The 17,358-nt window shown below is 41.1% G+C and overlaps 2 protein-coding genes across 5 annotated transcripts in view; both read right to left on the bottom strand.

The window, feature by feature from the left end:
- Positions 1 to 17,358, bottom strand: part of LOC149143919 (protein OVEREXPRESSOR OF CATIONIC PEROXIDASE 3-like) — a 130,827-nt gene that overhangs the window by 112,668 nt on the left and 801 nt on the right. The window lies entirely within an intron of this gene.
- On the bottom strand, positions 1,714 to 17,230 carry LOC149143920 (uncharacterized). Its single transcript, XM_089448614.1, has 4 exons — positions 17,172 to 17,230; positions 17,002 to 17,054; positions 2,096 to 2,237; positions 1,714 to 1,967 (listed from the first exon to the last, which is right to left on the bottom strand). The coding sequence occupies exons 1-4, from the start codon at positions 17,228 to 17,230 to the stop codon at positions 1,760 to 1,762; spliced, it is 462 nt and encodes a 153-aa protein (XP_089304740.1). The 3' UTR covers positions 1,714 to 1,759.

The following is a 17,358-nucleotide window of genomic DNA, read 5'->3' as shown; positions in this document are numbered from 1 at the left end:
AGGGGAAGCATGATGCAAAGGGTGTTGATTGATAAGGATCGATGGAGCAAGATAAATTTCTTGCTCAGGTTCACATTACCTGCATTTGAGTTTATCCAAGAGGCAAATGCAGACAAACCTTCTTGAAAGAGATTTATGATGACATGGATACCATGGTTGAGAAAACCGTGAAATTATTACACAAGAGGCTCCCACTCTTCTTTTTGTTGGTGCTGGTTTTGCAAAGTGTGTGAGGTCCATCATTTTTGCGAGGTGGAGTGTTTTTAACACTCCATTGCATGCTTTGGCACATGATCTAAATCCAAACTTCTACAATGAAGAACTCATTGTTCAAAGAAATGGGCTAAAGGGACACCCCACATAAAGACAAGGAGTTGTCCAATGGCGTGAAGAAAGCCTTCCAAAGGTTGTTTCCAGCTTCTATACAAAGTTCAAAAAGAAAGTGAGGGAAAATTTTGCTTGTTTTGTTGTTGAATTAGAGGATTTTGCAGACATATCATCTTTGAGTGAGACAAGGACTATGGACCTATTTAAATAGTGATCTGTAAATGAGGGATTTGTAGCCCATTTGCTTCACCAACACAAATATTGTGCAGAATTATCTTTCTATTATCTATTTCAATCTTGGGCAAAGTGTTGTATTCTCAAAAAGACCACTAGGCCTCTATCCTCTACCCTGTACAAAGGCCTCTCTCCTTCTCCTGGCTACAAGGCCTTCTCTCAATACAGCCTGCACAAAACAACCAACCTGGAAATAACTACCAGCTCAATAGCAAACAATGCTTTGCAAACACTTTAAATTTAGTGACCAAACACCAATGCTAATCTCCACTACGCCAATGCACTCTCTCTTCAGCATTAATGGCTACAGCCAGACTCTTCAATTTCTGAATTGGAAAAACAAGGTAGTGAGAAGTTTAATTATGTACCTAGTATATTTCTAAAATGCAAGAACCATATCTCTTTATACCAAGAGATTTACCCATTCCAGATGAACTCTATCAGTATAACCATGTGCGTGAATTCTCTTACTCCCTATACCGAACCACTAGTTACAGCCACTACTTGTACACTAGTTAAAATTGAAATGAGAGCTGCACCGAAACAACAAGTTAAAGAATGAAGAAGAAACCAGCGTTGAAAATATCGGTATTGGCAAAATATCGGCGAGGGTCCAGAAAATATCTTATCGGCAAAATATCAGCAAATATCGGCAAGCATAAAAAATGCATAATATATTCATTTTTTCAAATTTTTAAACATATAAAGCAATAACAACATGAAATAAACACATTGGCACATAAATATGAAGAAAGCACTGATATATATGATGTCAAATAGAAATGATACATCAAAGGCGATACCAAATCATGTTGATCCCTGATAATTGTCCATTCAAGGACTCAAATGTGGAGAACCAATACAAAATAACATCACATATATAAAAGTATCTCATCATCATGAGTTATATGTAGCATAACAAATAAAACTAGTAGCTATCTTGCTGAAATCACTTCCCTCTCCCCCTTTTACGGGAAAACATGATGGGTTGTTTGCCAGGCCTGCCCCTAGTAGTAGAAGGCCCTGACCCTGCCTCTGCACCTAATGTCAAATAATGAGTGCTAGGTATGGAGTTGTGCTCTCCTATATCTATAGCAGATGGTGTTGATGTTGATGCTCCCACAGTGTCCTCCTCCTCCTCCTCCTCCTCCTCTTGCTCCTCCTCTGAGTGCTGCTCCTCCTTCGAGTCCTCCTCTTGCTACCCCTGTTCTAATGGATCATCTGGCTCTAACCATGAAGGTGACTCCTCCAAGATGGGCTCCTCAGACTCCACCCTCCACTGAGACAATACATCAATATTGTCTAAGGAAATGGCATCTGGATCCATTGGTGCTTCTATTTGCCTCACTCGAAGTCGGATGTTGTAATGCACATACACTAAATCATTGAGGCGTGCGAACTCCAACCTGTAAGAGTGTCAAAAAAACTAATGAGTCTTGACTCTTGACTCTTGACACTTGAAGGTCATAAATTAAAAATTAAAAATTACAATAAGTGTAATTGCTCAACTGAAGGTTGGAGCTCAAAGTTATACCTGTTGCGCTTTTTTGCGTGTATTTTCTCAAATACACTCCAATTGCGCTCACACCCTGAAGAGCTACATGTTTGACTCAAGATTCGTATGGCCAATTTTTGCAAATTTGGTGCCCTTGCACCATAGCTTCGCCACCAAATATCTACAACAAAATAAAGAAATAAAAAATTCAAAAACTTAAAACATAATTAAACTTTCAAATAAAAGTTACATAATTGAATTTTAAAAAAATAGAATTATAAGTAAGGAAATTCTAAATTGAAAATTCTAATTTCTAATGAGTAATGACTTGTCACTTACGTGGCATGAAGAGGGTCCTTTCCCTAATAGCATCATCAAAGCCAAATAGGCCAACACAATCTCGATAATACTGTATCTCGCGATTGATTTTGCTACGAAGCTCAGGATCAGGTACCATCCTATGAATATAAGAATGGAGCCCTTCCATCACCTCGCCATCAAAATCAAAGCCACATTTGTATGAAAATGCGGGGTTGAGGAAGAGTGTTGCTGCATGAATGGGTCGATGAAGCATCCCTGTCCACCGACTATCAATCACATCCCATAACATCATCTGCCTATCAAGGCCAATAGAACCCTTGTCTGCATAATAAGAACGAATGGCCTCCTTGGCCCTATCCATGCCCTCATACAAATAAGCCATTGCAGGCTTCTCCCCATCTACCAATCTAAGAACCTTTACTATAGGTTCACTAACTGAGCATGCTTCTTCTACTCCACGCCAAAACGTCTCAGAGTACACCATTTTTGCAATGGCTTTCCCGTCCTGTCTCTTGTTGTATCTACAATTACACCAGTCATCAGACACAAACATTTGCTTCAACTCGCACTGACATCGAAGCAAGGACTGAAGAGTAATAAAGTTTGTGGCAAAACGTGTGATCACATGACGCCGCAACTCCTTGTTTCTAGTGAACCTCCTCATGAGGCTAAGAACAAAAGCATGGTTATAAATAAACTTGGGGACGCTTCTAGCCATATCAACCGCCTCCTTGATGAAGGAGAGTTTCCCCATATCCTCAAGCAACAAATCGAGACAATGTGCTACACATGGAGTCCAGAACAATGTGTGATGCCTCTCCATAAGCATCTTGCCGGCAGACACATAATTCGCTGCATTGTCTGTTATGACTTGCACCACATTTTGCACACCAATCTCCCAAATGAACCCATCTAACAATTCACATATCGTTGTTGCATCTTTGATATGTTTTGATGCGTCCAACGATTTAATAAACATGGTACCTTTAGGACAATGTACCAAGAAATTTAGAAGGGTCCTAACCTTCCTATCTGTCCAACCATCAGACATCACTGTGCATCCAGTAACTTCCCATGTTTTTTTCAACTCCAACAATCTAGAGTTGATGTCCTGCTTTTCTGCTTGAAGAATTGACCCCCGCAACTCCTCATATGTAGCACTTTTGTACCCTGGGCCCACAACAGCGATAGCATCACACATTGGCTGCCAAAATGGATTGGTTTTGGTGATGCTGAGAGGTAAGTCGCTCCAGAAAATACACCTCCCCATGACTCTATCTGCTTCTTGCTTCTTCTTCTTTTTTAACAAGCGATTTTATGCCAGGTTGTGATCCATGTCCTATTCGTGGAAAAAAAAATGATGACCTCGCACTAGCAATAGCAGGTGATGATGTGCCAGCTGTGGAGCCCCTCCCACTACCCTCAACATCAAAATCAGGAGAAGATATCCCGAAAGATCTACCTGCACGTTCAGCCTTGTTTCTTTCTGTCTCTTCCTTCTTTCTATCTTTTTCATCAATTGCCTCAAGAGCTTTTTGTATAAGCTTCGGACTAGAAACTGTACAAATCCCAACATCATGTCCTCTAAGTCTAGCCAAATGGTATTTCAGTCGTGTAACCCCTCTTGTCATCCTGGTCCCACACAATTTGCATGTAAGATATGCCCGATTTGTCCCACCATCACGGTTCCCATACTCCCAAAATGGGTCCAAGGCTTTTGGCATATTTGAATTTTGTAGTGGGTAATTCAAACCTAGGGCACCAAAAAAAACAATTGGAATTAATAACTTAATAAGTAATAACCACATCATTTTACAAAATAGTTTTTTTGCTACATTATTTGCAATTTTGCAATGTGAATTCAATGAAAAACCATAAATGACAATAAGAGGGTGTATTTGAAAGTTAAAAAAAAACATGGAGTTTGCTCTCCAAATATGGAGAAAAGTTAAAACCCTTGCATTTGCTCATGGGCATGAAAATCATAGCAAATGGAAAAAAAACAAGCAAAATGATTGTAGGCAAATAGGCAAGCAAAAATAATCCTAAAACTAACAAAAAATTCATTAACATAGGGGTTTATTTGAACATACCTGTTAATGGAAGAAATGAAATTGTCTCACTGTTCTTCAAGCTTAGATCAACAAAATCTTCGTTGTTGGTGGCGATAATAGCTATTCAACGCTCAAACCCTCCTTGGCAGCAAGCACATAGCTCTCCCCTTCCTTCTCCAGCAATCAGAAATGAAAATGATTGAAAAAAAAACAAAATCGGACTTTTATAGCCGCGTGGCAATTTTTCACTGTCTCCGGGCGATTTTTTGCATCGTCGCGCGATATTTTCCCGAAATATCGCCGATATTTCGGAAATATCGCGATATTTTCGGGGAGACAAAATATCGCGATATTTTCTCGGCGATATTTCGTCTCCCCGAAAATATTGCGATATTTACGAAAATCGGCGATATCTCGGCGATATTATATACACTGGAAGAAACTGCTCTTGAAATTGCAATTAAAAATCAAGCTTCTCAATGCTCATTTTTAGATGTAGGATTTTTAGTGAGTTCCTTACGTGGCTCCACTAGATTTACCATTAATAAAGAGAAAATTGTATTTGTTTTTGTAGCATCTTCCATGTTAATTGTTCCAACTTCCTTGTTGCTAGATCCAGGGTTGTTTCCCACAATAGTAAGGAATCGTCAAAATAATAAGGAGCTTGCCTACCCCTCTCAACCTTCTATAGTAGTGGAACTCCTATATATGTCTCCTTGCTAAAAAATAGCCTTTTGATATGGGAAAAAGAATGCCTTACAAGTACCCACCAAATTCCTCTCAACAAGATAGTTCAGCAATGTAGTGAAATCGACTGACAATGTAAATTCACCCAAGGAAAGATGTGAAGTCGTTCAAGCATGTGGGAAATGACACAACCAATTGGAAAAATGCCCCAAGCAAGTGGAAAACGCACTAGGTAAGTGGGAAAACATCCTAGGCAATTGAAAAAGTTAAAAACATCCCAGGCAAGTGGAAAATGTCCCAGGTAAGTGGGGAATCATCCCAGGCAATTGGGAAACGTCCCAATCATGTTTAGAGTTGCCCAAGGAATGAGGAATTGTCCTTGTTGTATATACAGCCACCCAAGGAGTGAGAAATTGACCCAATTGTGTATAAAATTGCCCCCAAGGAGTGAGGAATTATCCTTGATGTGTATAGAGTTGCCCAGGGAACAAGGATTCACTAAAAGGAATATGACTTTGCCTAGTAGTGACTAATGGCTCAAAGGGAAAGTGAAATTGCAAAATAAGGGGGAGATTGAGCCTGTGGGACTGAGAAATTTGCCCAACAGCTAGAATTAAACCGAATTATAAACTCCTACAAGATTGCAACAGCCAAATAACAATGTCCAATAATATCCAATGTCAAAAATTAAACAACAGTGGTGGAAAGAGAGCTGTTAGAATATCCAGTTACTCATAAACTACTACAAGTTTGAATGAAAACTCCAATGCTACAGAGATAAATGAAATCTTAGCTCACTAACGAACACAACAACCACTAAAATATTCATAGAAACCATTAAAAATGGACATGTTAGATAAATAAAAAAACACATGGAGACATTATTTACCCTGGGAACCCAAATGGGAAAACCAAGTTTGAATGGGAACTCAACCTTTCATTCAGCCATCTCCAGTTACAAGGTTGTTCCTTCTTCTCTCCTTCGCCAAAAAGACCCTTTGAGAATGAACCTCCGTGAAAAATTAAGGAAAGTTGGGGTAATGGGAAGGCCAACAGGCTAACCTTTCATTTCCCATTCCTCGGCTTAGTCTCTCCTTTTTCCCCTTTCATTATTTTTTCCTTTTGTTTCATTCCACATCACAATTGCATTGTCTTTTACATGGTTTACTAACCGTCATAAATTGCTAGATTAAACTTGCAAGAACTAAGTCTTACACCCATTCATCAATTCAGATCAATTTCGAATCAAATAGTGGACTTGTCATGGGGCAAATGGTCTATATTTGCAAATCCTTGCCACTCATATTCTATCACAAGTGGCAAGCTCTTCATCAGCAAAAAGGAATTGGACCACCTATGGTTTCATTCATCTGTGAAGAACAACATATTGGAATCACAAAAGGCTAAGGATCTTGTATATGTGCATTCAAACCTACACCTTGTGTCTCGTCGGGGTGAAGAATATACAAGTGGACCTCATAAAGACTGGGATGTGGATCCAGAGTGCACAAACTTGGAACTCAGTGGACCTTAAAAAGACTAGGATGTGGACCCAAAGTGCACAAACTTGGAACTCTCTCTTGCTGCTCTCAATATTAGTAGTGATGCAATTGGAAGTGGAGCTACCTCATCCTCCAATCCAAGCTCCAATTCTACTGAACAAAAATCTTGTTCTATTTTTGTTGATGAAGATGAAGATGAGATGGATATGTGATTGTATTTATCTTTAGCTCATGTTTGATTTCATTTTCAACACATATAGCCTCATATATAAAGGTTGATTTTGGATGTGCGGCCTCATTTATAAAGTGTAATTTTGGATTTTGCACCATATAATCATCTATGGGAGTTAATATAGACATGGATTCCTTTTAAAATGTCAATTATTTGTATAATTCTTATTTTCTTTCAAGATAATGTGACATTATATATGTGTGTGTGTGTGTGTGATTTTGCATTAGGAACCTAATCTTCAAAACTAGATATACAAATGTTAAAAAATGAGGAGCACTAGGGTTTCATGCTTTGATTGCAGGCTTTGTTGTCACTGAACGTTGGTATGATCCTGGTGCTCATGGAGGTTGCTTCCTTCCTCGTGCTCTATGCATTGGGTGTGATTGTACGTGGCTGTTGTTTAGGACGTATTGTCTAAAGTTCTGGAGCAAAGAATGGTTGTATGTCATTCAATTTTTTGTCAATGGACATGTCAATGCCCTTCCTCTCCATATGTGGTTGTTGTGTGTGTGATGGTTACTAGATCGGGTTTGTCTTGTTAAGGAGAACTCCAATCCTTTTTTGTGGAGTTTTGTTTGGTCAGCATCGCATTCAAAGTTGGCAGTCTACGCCTTTATCATGTTGTGTAGCCGAAAACGTGTAATGTGGGGTTCGTCCCTTGAGAATTTCTGGAGGCAAAACCCTGCACAAATGATCTGTGTTGTGGTTCTGCAATCTATCTTCTCAGATCTGGTAGAAAAACTTGTTCTTTCTACAGATCTGGGGGAGTTTTATTAGGTCCCCTTTAAATCTCTAAAGATGGGGGGTAAATCTCAAAAATTGGAGGGGAATGATAACTGCGAATCAGATCTGGTAAAGAAGGCATCTTTTCAAGTTTTTATGAAAACCCTTGATGGGAAATCGATTATTATATGGGTTTTTGTTGGGGATCTAGTGCAAGATTTGAAGCACAAGGTCCTAGAAAAGGGAATTCCAACGAAGCTACAAAGTTTGATTTTTGCAAGGAAATCAATGCAAGATGCCATCCAGCTATAAGAATATGGCATGGAACAAGACTCATCTATCATCATAAACCTAAGGTTGCGTGGAGAATGTCCTAGATCCAATAACACTAAGGGACCAGTTTTGTTTAAGGATGTGGTAAATAGAAAGGCTAAGACACAAAATAAATCTAGTCAAATCCCCAATATTAGAAGACCCTACATCATAGAAAAGATGAATTAGGTTCCAGCGATGGCAGTTAACCTTCCTGAGGTTAATGCACTTTACAACGATTTTCATTCTCGAGTAGTTATATGCAGATTCAACGGATTCTAGCCCAAATCATAGGATCTACATCAGTGGGTTTTCTCCACCTAGACTGCAAATTGTGAAATTCGAGAACCCCACCCAAATCAACCACTGCATCAACTAATTAAATTTCTCCTATTTGTTAATTACTAAAATAAATTATTTACTGCTTCCTACAGCAAATATCGAAGCTAATACAACTGCAGCCTTCACTTAATTAATTAATTTGCCCAAAACAAGAACAAAACAATAGAGAAAGATACACACAAGTGACACAGTATTTTTTGGACAAATGTCCTCAGAAAAACCCAATGCGAGAAAACCGGTGCAGCAGATCTGAGGGTTTTTATTATTATGGAAAAGTATTTTGAATACAACTCTGGATGCCCTCCCAACAATCTCGTTACAGAGAAAATTACTTGGCAAGAAAGACTGGTAAGAATAGCTCACTCAACATTGTTGATCCCGACTGATCCGGCAACTAAATGTTGAAGTTTCTAAGTTTACTTAGTTTAAAAAACCTTCATGCACTTTTTCTGATTTATTCCTACCTACTTGTTATTTTTCTTTAACAAGTTATTTACAAAGTAAATACTGAAAATAAACACCAGTGCATGCTCAACATATTACAAATCAGCAACTAAAAGAAACAAGAACAAACACACCATATGACACCATTATTTTTGGACCAATGTCCCCGGAAAAACCCAATGCAGGAAAACCGATGTAGCTATCTGAGGGTTTTCTTATTAAGCAATATCAGAGTACAATCTGGGTGTTGAAACTGGCCTACCCAACAGAGAATTTCCTTAGCAGTAATACATCTCTGTTTCAGACAAATCTACTGGCTGAAACCCCGGATGATCCTTCCAGCAGCTACTTAGCACCAATCTGCCCCTGAAACCCCAGCATCTGCCCAATCTGGACTGCGTCAGCCTCTCCTAGCCCAGTGTTGGCCCTACGTCAGTCTATCTTGGCCTGCATCAACCCCAGGAGGCCCTGCGTCAACGCTTTGAGCCTCTGCGTTAACTACGCTAGCCCCTCTAGTGCTCTGTGCAGCACTTAGTTGCCTCTGCGTGGCCCTGCGTGAGCATGCGCTACTCCTGCGTCTCTCTCTCTGGCTGCTCTGCTGCTGTACCAGCACAATCTTTGCCTCTCTGTCTCTCTGTACTCAATGCCCCTCAGATGCTCTCCCGATCACTGATTCAATCTCTCTTAGCAAACCCGCTCTAGAGAATAGAATGACTGATCACTCTGGTGTATCTCCAAGTGACCCTCAAGCCTCCTCTTATACTTTTCCTGTTGACATCTCAACGGCCGAGATTAAGTCCCTAATCAACGGCTAAGATTAGATCTTGCTTGATCCATGTCTTTTGGACCACTCTAACACAGATTCATATTAATACACATTAATATTTTATTTTCTCTAAGTTTAGACTTAGGGACTCCATTAAAAATATTAATTATTTTAATATCTCCTGATCTGTTTAGAATCTTCCCAAACCCTTTCTGGGTATTGGGGATCTCATGTGCCCCAACCTCTCCACCAAATTTCATGGCCAGAGCACATCCGATGCTACCCCAAATCAACACTCCCTCTTAGCGAGGATTGTGCTCTAGCAATACTCCTCACTGAGTATTACTCTGATCATCTGCCATCAGTACCTGTGCTAATGCTAGGCCTTCCTGCCCAACATTCTCTGCGCTGTTGTATCCTGTATTGTTGCCCATGGTTCTGCCACTGTCGCTGCTGCATCTGTATAACAGCTCCCTCTGCATCCATGCTATTGCTGGTCCTTTCTCCCAGCACTACATCAGTGTTGCTGCTGGTCCTTTCTCCTAGCACTGCATCCGCACTGCACCTCCTCTCATCATGTTGCATCGTGTTGCCCACTGCTGCACTGCAACTTAGTTACTGCACAGATGTCTAAAATCCAGAATCATTTCCCTATACGGAGGGGATACATGGAGTGAAATCATTTTACTCGAAAAATTTAAAGTGAAGTTCAAGAAGTCCTAATGATGGATCCCTGTTGGGATTTGAAACGTTGACGAAAATGGTTTTTATTGTGGGTCCTCCTGTAACTAAGTCAAAAGAGAAGTAAGTAACTGATCTCCCAACTGACCTCCCTGTTGGGCTAGAGACACCCACTGATGTTGAAGCTCCCTCTGCCGCTGACAAGTGTTTCCTCTCTGACCTCTGCATTGTTGCCACAACTCTCCTGCATCTCGCACTGTTGCACACCTCTCTGTGTCGTCCTGCACTGATGCAACACTCATGTGCCTCTCGCACTGCTGCAGCCTGCTAGCCTCGCGATGTCAGCTCCATCTGCATCCGTCTCTACCCACCCAGCCAATCTTGCTACTCCTTGTCAGGGCTCCCGTAGCAAGGTCTAATCCAAGAGGCTAGGTACCTCAATGATCCTGCCCCTCATCGCTTGTAGTCCACCTGAATCCAGCTCGATGTCTCCCCACTTCCTCTCAAGTGGCGTGTGTGCACTCATGGCACAGTCATCGTCTGTCAAAACTTCCTTCTTTGGCCGTGCTGGTTCTGCCTTAGTCTTAGAAGACTCTCCCTTACTCTTCTTCCTTGGGCACTGGGTCGCATAATGACCCATCTCCCCACAGTGGAAGCACTTGATCTTGGAGAGATCTTTCTTCTTCCGCTTCTCTTGCTTTCCCTCAGATGTTAGGGCCACATCATCCTCCTCCTGCTTGACCTTTATTCCTTTGTCACTACTCCCTGTCTTCGACTTCCATCTGATCTCTTCCTGGCGAAGAGCTGCCCACATCTCGTCCCAAGGTGGGAGAGTCCCTCTGCCCAAGATACTCTGGACAAACACTTCCCAATCTTCTGAGACAGCATTCAGGGATGTCCTCACCATAAACTCTTGATCCGGTGTCGCTCCTATAGCAGTCAATTGGTCTCGAATCTCATTCAGTCCTCTGAGGAAGGTGTCAATTGATTGACCCTTATTCATCTGATGCGACCTCATCTGGTTCTCGAGCAGCATTCTTCTCTGCACGGAAGTATGCTGGTACAGGTTCTTGAGAGCCTCCCACATCTCAACTGACGTTTCCTTCTTGGCTATATGTGGTACCACATGATCCTTGACCCTGTCAAGGATAATGCACTTGCCCCTCGCCATCACCTCTTCGTACTTGTCATTATCATTGGGGTCAATTAGGATAGCTATAACCTTCAAGGCAAAGTTCTTGACACGATTCCTGTCAAGCACTGATAAGATTCTGGCCTTCCAGACTGCGAAGTTCGATGCTCCGTCCAGTGTATCCTGGTCTCTTACCCGTGTAGTGCCATGACACTCCTCTACTTCCCTCCTGGAAGTTCTCTGTTCAACTCCTCTGAGTCTCTACTTCCCATCTGGAAGTTCTCTTCTAGACTCCCTCTGAGTCTTGATTTCCCTCCTGGAAATCCTTTTGTCGCTTGTCGAAATGCCCCCCACACTGATCGTCTTGTGCAACTACACTGCTGGTCCAGGTTCCTCGGTTGGAAACCCTCGGTAACAACTCCTCTGGCCCTACTCTGTCAGGAACTGTTCTGACTATAGTACCTCACCAGCTCCACTCTGCAATATTTCTGCAGCCTTCTAGACTCCAGCAACTGCCTCTCTGTGAACTGCGTCAACCCCTCTCTGCGTCACCCCAGATGGGTCTGCGTCAGCCCCTCTTTGCCTCACGCTGGGTCTGCGTCACCCTAGATGGGTCTGCGTCAACCTTGGGATGCCCTGCGTTAGCCCTCTAGCCCTCTGCGTCAGCAACACTGGCCTCTCTGAGGCTCTGTGCAGCTCCCGACTTCTTCTGCGTGGCTCTGGCTGGCTCTGCATCACACTTCTTGGCTTCTGCGCTGCTAGAAACAGCTTTTGTCACCTCGGGACAACTGTTTTTTGCTGTTATTGCTCCGCTTCGCTGATGTCTTTTAGTCCTCATGTGATCTGCAATCACCCTCTAATACCATGTTGAAGTTTCTAAGTTTACTTAGTTTAGAAACCTTTCATGCACTTTTTTTGATTTATTCCTACCTACTTGTTATTTTTCTTTAACAAGTTATTTACAAAGTAAATACTAAAAATAAACACCAGTGCATGCTCAACATATTACAGATCAACAACTAAAAGAAACAAGAACAAACACACCACATGACACCATTATTTTTGGACCAATGTCCCCGGAAAAACCCAATGCGGGAAAATCGGTGCAGTTATCTGAGGGTTTTCTTATTAAGCAATATCATAGTACAATCTGGGTGTTGAAATTGGCCTACCCAACAAAGAATTTCCTTCGCAGTAATACCTCTCCGTTTCAAACAAATCTACTCGTTAAAACCCCGGATAATCCTTCCGGCAGCTACTCAGCACCAATCTGCCCCTCAAACCCCAGCGTCTACCCAATCTGGACTGTGTCAGCCTCTCCTAGCCCAGCGCTGGCCATGCGTCAACCCCAGGAGGCCCTGCGTCAACTCTCTAAGCCTCTGCGTCAACTACATTGGTCCCTCTGGTGCTCTGCGCAGCACTTAGCTACCTCTGTGTGGCTCTGCGTGAGCACTAGCTGCTGCTGCGTCTCTCTCTCTCTCGCTGCTCTGTTGTTGTCCCGGCACTATCTCTGCCTCTCTAAGTCTCTGTATTCAATGCCCCTCAGCTGCTCTCCCGATCACTGATTCTATCTCTCTTAGCAAACCCCGCTCTAGAGAATAGAATGACTGATCACTCTGGTGTATCTCCAAGTGACCCTCAAGCCTCCTCTTATACTTTTCATGTTGACATCTTAACGACCGAGATTAAGTCCTAATCAACAGCTAAGATTAGATCTGGCTTGATCCGTGTCTTTTGGACCACTCTAACACAGATTCATATTAATACACATTAATATTTTATTTTCCCTAAGTTTAGACTTAGGGACTCCATTAAAAATATTAATTATTTTAATATATCCTGATCTGTTTAGAATCTGCCCAAACCCTTTCTGTGTATTGGAGATCTCATGTGCCCCAACCTCTCCACCAAATTTCGTGGATAGAGCACATCCGATGCTACCCAAAATCAACACTAAATTGCGAGTTCCCCGGCTACTTCTGCGTGGGCCCTGAGTCAGCCCAATTAAGAATCAATCTGCCTTCAAGAGCCTTTTCTGGCCCTCCCGACTCAAAAATGACAGCTCCTCCAGCAAATACGAACCTCTGCACTAGAAGTTGTTGTGCTGCTCTGCGTGGGGCCTGCGTGAGCCCTTCTTGGCTCTGCGTTACCCTCTCTGCCCTCTGCGATGCCTCCTCTATGTGTCTTTCTGCCCCTCTGCTGAGTATTCTTGGCTCCGAAGAAGATCCTCCAACCAAAACTCTCTCTGCCCCTCTGCCACAGCTCACTATTGAAATCCTCCCGGCAGTTGCTCAGCTTCATAAAATCGAACTTGTGAACTCTCTGTGTGTCTTCCAAGTGACCCTCAAGCTTCCTTAAATAATCTCCTTGTTGACATTCAACGGCCCAAATTAGAAGCTAATCAATGGAACTTAAGATCATTTTTGCTTGACCCTTGTCTTCTTCTAGAAGTTACACCCACAATTTATATTAATACCTTTTAATTATTTTATTTTCCTAAGTTTAGACTTAGAGTCCCACTAAAAATAATTAATTATTTTAATAAAATTGTTTTTGGATGGAATTTGCCAAAAAGCTTTCTGGGTTCTTTAGAATACATGTGCCCAAGCCTCCCTGCAAAATTTGAGACTTAGAGCACATTTGATGCTACCAGAAATCAACAAAAAGAGGGTCCATGGTTTTGGGGTAGTGCAGGCCTCTTTATGACCCCATGGTTCCCGGTCGTTTCCAAAATGTCGGTTTGGGTCAGATTACATAATCTCCCCCTCCATTTTTGCATCACAAAGTATTAGAAGGAATTGGAAATACTTTGGGGAAGTTTATAAAGTTGGATCTGGATAGAGCCATAAAAGGAATTTTTACTTTTGCCAAGATCTGTGTAGAGGTAGACCTTAGTAAAGGTTTACCTGATCGCATACTTCTGATTCATAACAGCTTTCAGTGGACCCATCCTTTAGATTTTGAAAACATGGCATTTAGATGTCATATTTGTCTTCAAACAAGACATTTACAAAACATGTATCCTTAGGCAAAGAAAGAGCCAAAAGGAAAAAAAGAAACAGGCCCAAAAGCTAAAGGGATGGCAATTCTCAGAATAGCATCTCTCCAAAGCAAAGGATGAAGAAAATATGGAGAATTCTACAAGTATTGTTGATCGGAATCTACAAGAAACACTAGTGGAAGGAGGAGTTGGGCATGCAGGAACTACCGTTCCAAGCTCGAAAATTAATGAAGCAACAGAAACCACAATTCCAATGCAGCAGAATGAAAAGATCTCCCTTGAAAAGGGGACAGGTGGCATCAAAAGAATCCATGTATCAGAGAGTTCGGATTTAGATAAAGAAGTCCCTATGAATGCGGAAAAGAATTAGTCAGCTATTATAACTGCCACTCCCAACCATGGTGGTTGGCGAAAAGTGGAGAAAAAGAAGGGCAGAAAAGGGTAGCTAAGTGCTTTCACACTTAGCTCCCAAATGTATTTTTTATTTGTGTTTCTCTTTTATAGTTTTGGCACCAATCATTTCATGGTTGGTATGATCAAATATTTTTTAACATCTACAAAAGTGTAATTTTGTTCTTTGAATAAAATTGTGATTTTTCCTCGGAAAAAAATATGATTTTGCATTTACCAAATATAAAGGCTGATTCTGGATGTATAGCCTCATTTATAAAGTATAAATTTGAATTTTGTGTCATGTAATCATCTATGAGAGTTAATATAGACATGGTTTGTGATTTTGCATTTTTTGTATACTATGTTTCCCCTAATGTACCAATTTTTTGGGGGAGGTGTGGGGTCATGTTTCCAAGCATTCTTGCTTCAAAAACTAATACATGTTTCTGCATTTCATGCAACTTAGCCAGTTTATAAGGATTGCACCTTTTTGTGTTATGTTATATTTTTAGCGTCATGCTAGCTGCCTTATATTGGAAGTCTTCCATTAAAATGTACCAATTCGTGTAGCCATTTTTATTGACAGTCTTGCATTTAAATGTATTCCACCATCCATGTCATGCTAGCCACCTTATATTAATATTTTTGCATTTAAATTATCAGTGTTATATCATTGATTACTCATCTTATAATATTACTCTAATTTTTTATGGCTTCCATTTCATTCATTTCTATATAATTATTGATAACCAAGTAGTCATTTCCCTCCATGGGTGGGCCTTAAGGTACAAGCACCATAAAATTTGAATAATATCAATATGATTATGTGAGAACTCTACAAATACAACTCCACAATAAATTGAAAAGTGATCAATAATTTTGATTTTTCAAGATGCAAATTTAGATTTTCGCATCACTTGATGCAAATCAGCTTTACCAGACTCTTCCGAGTATTTTGATCCTGTGCTTGACTCTGCATTTTGAGGAAACTAAGTTGAGTTATCTCTTCTAAGTCGACTCAACCCTGAGTTACTCGCAATTTTTCACTCACGAGTATGCAAGTCAAACACAAGTCAGATTGACTTGGCAAGTCTGATTCATCTGTCTCATGAGTTAGACTTGGTAGCCTCTCTATGAAGGCACAGAATAACAAAAAAGCACTCATTTTTCTTGTTTAACTGACCCCATTTTGTGCATACAACCAGCAGACCTGTCACTTTATAGTATTGAGTATCATCTGTGCACTTCGAGACAATTTATTGAAATTTTGCATTTTATGGACGATGCAAACTTTCAACTTAGTGAGGGAAAAAAACTTCTGAAACTTCGTATATTTTTAAATTTTTAGGGGTTTCTCGAGTCAACTTTAAAGTATTCTGAGTCGGAATCAACTCTTACTCGTTGGCCTCGATGAGTCATTATCCAAGTCAAGTCCAGTAGTTTTGACTCATACCCAAATACCAGCTTTGATAATAGATCAAATGCGATTAAAAACAGCTACATGCCAACATGTATAACATGTTTACAAGACATTCCATTTGTGAGATACAATTGATCATTGAAGAGCTTAAGACAATGCTCGGTTAATCAAAAGCCAAAAAATGAAAAACAGGACTCTTTTGAAACTATCCAGTGTTGGGTCTCAGGACACCACATATCTCCACAATGGTATGATATTGTCCAATTTGGGCCTAAGCCCTTATGGGTTTGTTTTTGGGCTTTACCCCAAAAGGCCTCATTCCAATGGAGATATTTGTTCATCCTTATATACCCATGATCCTTCCCACTTCAATCACTTCTAATCAATGTGGGACATTGTTCGTATACCCAACAATCCTCCCCTCGAACAAAGGACCATCGAGCCTCCCCTCAAACCATCCACAGGATTCTCCCCTCTCTACCAACCAGGATTCTCCGCTTCAATGCGTTGGTGGCTCACGCCTTACATGGTAGCACCACCGGTCTCGAGAGCTTGCTCCATCCCAGGTCAACTCCTCTTCACCGTGTTGGTAGGCAAGACACGTCCATGAAGAATCCGGAGCACACCGCCTGTTTAACCGAGCTCATCCACAGGCTTACGGGGGCTCACCATCTTTGTTTCGACATTCCGAGGATTCATCCACTTGGGTAACCTCGAACTTGGCTCCGATACCACTTGTTGGGTCTCAAGACACCACATATCTCCACAATGGTATGATATTGTCCAATTTGGGCCTAAGCCCTTATGGGTTTGTTTTTGGGCTTTACCCCAAAAGGCCTCATTCCAATGGAGATATTTGTTCATCCTTATATACCCATGATCCTTCCCACTTCAATCACTTCTAATCAATGTGGGACATTGTTCGTATACCCAACATCCAGTACTTTTAGTGATAATAAATAACTGGATCTTTTCCCTGTAAGTTATCCTGGTTGAAACAATATAAGTTCATTTCACCTTGAAAACAACCCTTCACTGATGGGAAAGTTTTCAACCAAAATAATTATAAGATTGGACTTAACATTTTCTTTTAATTGGGGTATACCTTGCTAGTAACATATTATCCGTGGGGACTCGGAAGTCAGAAGCAGCCTCTGATTCCATTGACCACAGTTACATTACCTGACAAAGGAAATGGGTATTTGTAGCTGCAAGAGTTCCATTAACCGAAGGTATTAATAGATAGTACTTAGTCCAACTGTAGAACAGGACCATCTAGCCTATTACTAATC

Source organism: Pinus tabuliformis, chromosome X (genome assembly GCF_031772625.1).
Source record: "Pinus tabuliformis cultivar Carrire ecotype Pingquan chromosome X, CPIR1, whole genome shotgun sequence".
Taxonomy (NCBI): Eukaryota; Viridiplantae; Streptophyta; class Pinopsida; order Pinales; family Pinaceae; genus Pinus; species Pinus tabuliformis.
This window is presented reverse-complemented; position numbering and strand designations above follow the sequence as displayed.

What these genes read in the sequence shown, in the direction of transcription:
- LOC149143920 (XM_089448614.1), bottom strand. Translation starts at nt 17,230, where the DNA reads ATGGAATCAGAGGCTGCTTCTGACTTCCGAGTCCCCACGGATAATATG. An exon ending in GATAATATGTTACTAGCAAG is followed by an intron (nt 17,055 to 17,171) that starts GTATACCCCAAT and finishes TGTTTCAACCAG; the next exon opens with GATAACTTACAGGGAAAAGA. An exon ending in TATCACTAAAAGTACTGGAT is followed by an intron (nt 2,238 to 17,001) that starts GTTGGGTATACG and finishes ATTTTGTTGTAG; the next exon opens with ATATTTGGTGGCGAAGCTAT.